The sequence below is a fragment of the Daktulosphaira vitifoliae genome, unplaced genomic scaffold, assembly GCF_025091365.1.
Source record: "Daktulosphaira vitifoliae isolate Bord-2020 unplaced genomic scaffold, ASM2509136v1 Scaffold_2, whole genome shotgun sequence".
Classification (NCBI taxonomy): Eukaryota; Metazoa; Arthropoda; class Insecta; order Hemiptera; family Phylloxeridae; genus Daktulosphaira; species Daktulosphaira vitifoliae.
In genome coordinates, this window is record NW_026099573.1 from 37,966,403 (window position 1) to 37,972,519 (window position 6,117).

A 6,117-nucleotide genomic window follows, 5' to 3' on the forward strand; every position below is an offset into this window, starting at 1 on the left:
TCATCAATTTTTAATTAAAATTTTACTAATAATCAGATAGATAAATAAATTACTTTTAATATAAGTAGAAAAACAATTGTAACTTCTAGTTTATTATAAAATTTATTATAAATACTTAAGAATAAGCAATTTTACATGAACTTACATTCAATATTTTTTTTTTTATTAAATAGAGATACTGAATTTGAGTTTCAATTAGAAATTTTTGGTTAGTTTATTAATTTTGAATGGTTAATCCGATCATCTAATATTAAGTGTAAAATTATTGTTATAATTAAACTTACTATTTTATCTGAATCAATTAATGTAATTATTTTTTGCTATTAAATTTTTTTCTAAAATTGTTCTTATAACAAAAATAGATAATTATTAACTAACGTAGCAATTTATAACTTTATATTTAAATTGAAAATTTTAAATGGATGAACAGCTAATTATATCATAAATATGATTTAATATATCATTATAACATGTAACATCAAAATTTAGGATGTTGAAGTAGGATTAAATTTAAATANTTTAATATATCATTATAACATGTAACATCAAAATTTAGGATGTTGAAGTAGGATTAAATTTAAATATTCAGTTAAAAATTCTGTGGCCTTTGTTCACTGATATTGTCACCTTTTTTTTATTTATCAATTATTAAATACTTTTTTAATTCATCTATTATACAGAGTGATTGATTAACTATGTCTCACAAATTCTCTAAAAATATGAGTTTTCTTTTTTTTTTTTTATTATGAAATATTATGTTTTTTATCTTGAGCTGCTCAGTGAGTAAAATTACTTTTTATGATCTATCCTTATGCTTTAAATAATTATCAACTTTCAATTTTTAAATGGTAACTTTATTTTTAGCTTCGATGCAAATGTTTTTTTTTTTTATTTTTTTTTTTGTCTCTGTTACCACTTCTTCTCAGCTCTCACAGAACCGTTTTCTTTAAACGATATGTCAAAATATCACAAATTGTATCTAGTTGAAGACATTACCCTGAAAAATTAAAAAAAAAATTTTCGTTCCCCGTAAATGTGGAAAATCTCCAAAAATATTACAAATTTAAAAATTGCTAATTTTTGACTGCCATAACTTTTTTAAAATTAACCAAATCAATATAATTTTTTTTTTATATATGTACGATGTCTTTACTTATCATTTGATATTTTTTTTTTTATAAATCTGCCCAGAGGTGGAGATTCAAAATGACATCTATTTCACAAAATATTAACTTTTGAAAGTGTTCCGGAAATACTGAAACTTTTATATAAATAAATTAAATTAAAGCTAATGTAATATACTTTAATGTGAAAAAAAAAATTCGGACTTAATTATGTTTTTACGGTGAATATGGCTACCGTATGCTATTTTTGTTTTAAAATTCTTTTAATTATATATTATTACATTAAACAAACTCTAATTTGAAATAATTTAAAACTATGTAAGTGTTTTGTTACTATGCAAAATAACTTGATAAATCTATAGTTTGAAACTATAGTTTTTACCATCTAATTTTTTTTAAATGCAAGACTGTTTATTTTATAATTAATTATTTATATACATTATATCATAATTATTAGAATAATAATTTATTAAGCACTCTAGATTATAAATTATTTAACTTAAACTAAAACTAAGATATAGGCTGGAACGTGGCATTTTATTTAATTACTTAAAAAACTAAAGACTTTCAAACATTTTTTACACTCACTAAAATTAATCATAAATAGATTCAAATCATTAGGGTCTACTAGGTTATGTGTTGAATCCACTAATAAAACTGTTTAAAACTTTGTTAATTTAAAATGCATTTTAAAATTAAAAAAAAAAAACGGTAGCACAGTGGGGTCGCGGCATAGTGGAGACATTGCATAGTAGGGTCCAGTATAGATTTNAAAGTATAACAAATTAATTTTTTTTTTAAATTTTAGAGATTTTTATTGTACATTTATAAGTTATATATACATTTTATACATTATTTTTTTTAAATGATAATTGAATATTTTTGTACTTTATATTTTCTCCATGTTTGATACTTATAAAATTATTTTAAAATTAAGAAACAATTTGAGTTACAACTCCCTACTCTTCTTGGATATGCTACTGATATTGACCACCTAAATTTTACATTTTTTTGTCCAAATAATGACGTATTAATACGTCTATTTTTAACTAACTAAATTAAACTACTTAATTTTAGTAAAGTTCATCTATCTAATTAAAATAATAGTTATCAAAAAAAATTAATACCTTTTTTTCAAATTATTTAAATTGAAGCGTTAATAAAAGTAAAATAACAGTAATTAAAATTAACTAATATCAGATTTTAATGTATGCTGGTCTCAATACTAATATCCATCTATAATGAGATTTTCTTTTTAAATTGATATGATTTTTTTGGTTAAGTATTGTTTCTAAAATTTACCAAATAATTTTGAATTNTTTAAATTGATATGATTTTTTTGGTTAAGTATTGTTTCTAAAATTTACCAAATAATTTTGAATTAATAAACCTTTATAAAAGTTGATTGAAAATTTAAATATTATTTATTTCAATATCTATTGTGATAGTAATATTAAATTTTCAATAATAATTAATATTATCATCGAAAATTATAAATTTAAATGACATTCTTTGCATACGTGGTTGAACAAGTAAACCTATTTTATTAACTTGTTAATAAAATAAATTATCTGTATATTATAGTAAAAAAAAAACATCGTTAAACACTATCATGCTTCACACCTGATCCAAAATTTTATTTAAACCATTTTTCATTATGTGGTATAATAATGTAGGTTCTTATGTACTTTCAAAAGGTAGTCCTAAAAAATATCCTCAGAGAGTTTTTTTGCAATAGAGTTAATATTTGTTATGGTTTATAAATATTAATTATATTTTATTTACAATTTGCGGTAGTATTTCACAGTAATTAACGTTTCAAATTGATAGTTTATTTTTGTCATTCTTTTTTGACCTTATTACCTTGATAAAACAGCCTTAGATAAGCTCTGATTTACCAATTCACGAACACAGTACAATTTAAAATATTACCTTAATATAACCTGAAAATTGGACTATAAATTAATGTAATAACAGTCATTACTGTAAATATTTACACACATGATTTAAATACTATTGAATATTAATAAGATATATACATTTTTCAGGAAAACAACATTCCAGGATCAATGATTTTTTGTGTGATACATTGTACTATTATTGTGCTGATAATCCTCCCCAACGAAATTTGGAATTGTCGTGCTTAAATCAAAAACTTAATGATAATATTGAACATGGTGTAAGTAAAATGAAATTGTCAGTAGATAAAATAATTTTTTTGTGTTAAATATTTGTATTCTCGTAATATTTATTTTTAGACAAAACTTCAAAAAAAGAAAACATTTTTTTCAAAAATATATAGTTTTATTAATGACGAAATAGAAAAATACGAACGTCCAGATTCGTTTCTGTCTTTTTTAAGAAGCGAGTATAGTGAAAAAGATAGTGTGTCGATTGGTACTAATTTCAAGTACGATAGTTATTTTATGCCAGCTATCCCTGTGTATAATATAAGTGCAATTCAAAAGTATAATTCTGAAATATCAGATAGTACACATAAGATAACTATATCTGAAATAGGTAGTACACTAAATTTGAAATCTGATTTTGTTGAAGATCCGTCTACATTTTTTCTAAAAGAAAAAAGTCCTACTATATTGACCAAATCATTGGCTATAAATTCATCATCATCATCAGAAGACTCTAATACTTCCGATATTGAAAATGTAAAATCCATAAAAAAAAAGTATACAACTTTATACAAGAAAGAACCATGGATTACAAAACGTTTATATGATTTTTTGATACGTAAATTAGAAAAAAAATATAACATATATTCAGTGAAGTATGCTGAAAAGTTTTTAATATATTTATCATCGATTTTGAAAGCTATGCGATCTGATGAAGATGCAAATTTACAAATGTACACTGATATGATCAGACATTACATGGCAAAACATCATATCATTGTAAATAATTTTGATTATTTTGAATTCATTACTGATTACATTCCAAAACCATTTTATAGCAAATTATTACCTACTTGGGATTTAACCATTTCTCCAGTTTTATTTGATCCGAGAAAAGTATATGATCCTATTATGGAAGATGATGAATTTTTAAATCAATTTTATTAATTTAATATGTTGTTTTATCATTATTTATTTTTGTATTATATATATTTAAAAAATGTTATAATTTAATATATATTTATACATATTATATACATTTAATATTATATTATATTTATTTAAATATCAATTATATTATTGTTTACATCAATTAGAATTCTAATTTATAAAATTACTATTAATTCTAATACACTGGAATTTACTTATCTTATGTTTTACTTGTTAATTTTAAAACTAAATTGAGAATTCATCAAATTGTAGTATTAATACATAAGAATAAATATAAAATTTTGTAAAATGTTATTATTAATTAACAATACTGAAAACACCTTTATTAATTCCTGTTTTGAACATATTATTGTTAACTTATATGATTTAACGAATATTTTTCTTGGTATCACATTTTTCATATATTAGTCAATAAAAAATTTTTAATATGACACTATAAAAAAATAGGACCCATGCATTCTGAATATTTAATTTTAACATAAAACTATGATTTTTAGCTTGAATGCCTTCTAACTCCTAGATTGTGGGTGATTTGTATATTATATTAAAAGTACATTGTGTGCTCCTAATTTGATGTAGGATTACAGAAATCATACTTTTTAATTTTAATCAAAATTGAAAAGAAAAAAAAAATTGAAAAAACCCAGATCAGGGGGGTCGCGGCACAGTAGTAACGTGGCATAATTGGATCAAGTATAATGATATCTAACAGTGATTAAAATCACNAATGATATCTGACAGTGATTAAAATCACTATAAAAAAAAAACGCTTCGATGCAAATCTTTAGATAGTGTTTAAATTTAAAAAATTGGTGGATTATTCCAAAAGCCACATGATCTGCTAGTTCCTTATTAATATCTTGATTAATATAAAGTATATTGAATGAAAAAGGGACTATTAAAAAATATTATTTCTCATAAAATAATTATGTTGATCCATACACTTTTCAATAAATTATAGCATTATAAAGTTAAAAACGTAAAATACAAAATCGAAAATTTTCACACAAAAATATCATTTGGTAGCCATTTTCACCGTGAAGATAAAAAATAAAATTTTTTTTTTCCATAATAAAGTACATTACATTAGCTTTAATTTAATATATATATAAAAGTGTCAGACTTTCCGGAACATTTTCAAATGTCAAGTTGAAAAAATTAATTTTTTGTGAAAAAGTTGTCATTTTAAATCCCCCCTCTGTGGGCAGGAAAAAAGTCAGATTTATAAAAAAAATATACCAAATGATAGATAAAGACATCATGCATCTATAAAAAATAGAATTATGTTGATTCGGTTATTTTTAAAAATGTTATGGCAATTTGAAGTAAAAAAAATTTCGAAAATCAGCGTTTTTTAAATATGTAATTTTTTTGGAGGTTTCCCCCATTTACGGGGAAAGAGGAAAGTTTTTTCAATTTTGAGGATAATGTCTTCGACTAGATACGATTTGTGATCTTTTGACGTATTATTGGAAGAAATCGGTTCGGTGAGAACTGAGAAAAAGTAGTAACAGACACANTCGGTGAGAGCTGAGAAAAAGTAGTAACAGACACAAAAAAAAAATAAACACATCTTAGTAAAACCAATACCTTCTCAGTTTCTCATCGAAGCTAAAAATTTTGATATAATTTTAAGCCTTCACAGTAACCTACATTGATTTATAATTGGATTTTCAAGAATAATATGTCGCGACATATTATTCTGACGACGACATGTTGTCAGCAAGACAAATATTTGAAGTATTATTAATAAAAATTTCACAATAACCATTTTAGTTTTCAAAAAAATATTTTCATATAAAATGAAAACTAAAAATATCAACATTAACTATTTTACGACTAATTTTTTGGACTTTTCCCATTACGGAAATTAAGGAAAAGTTTTTCAAAATCATGACATTGAAAACTTCAAC

General features: G+C 22.6%; 1 protein-coding gene across 1 annotated transcript in view; it reads left to right on the top strand.

Annotated features, from left to right (window-relative positions):
- Positions 1-4,207, top strand: part of LOC126898657 (uncharacterized) — a 7,963-nt gene extending 3,756 nt beyond the window's left edge. The window contains exons 3-4 of the mRNA XM_050672919.1: positions 3,173-3,303; positions 3,383-4,207. Of these exons, the coding sequence (XP_050528876.1) occupies positions 3,551-4,201 (651 nt within the window). The 5' untranslated portion in view covers positions 3,173-3,303; positions 3,383-3,550 and the 3' untranslated portion in view covers positions 4,202-4,207. The remainder of the gene's footprint in view (positions 1-3,172; positions 3,304-3,382) is intronic.
- Positions 4,208-6,117: the final 1,910 nt, after the last annotated feature.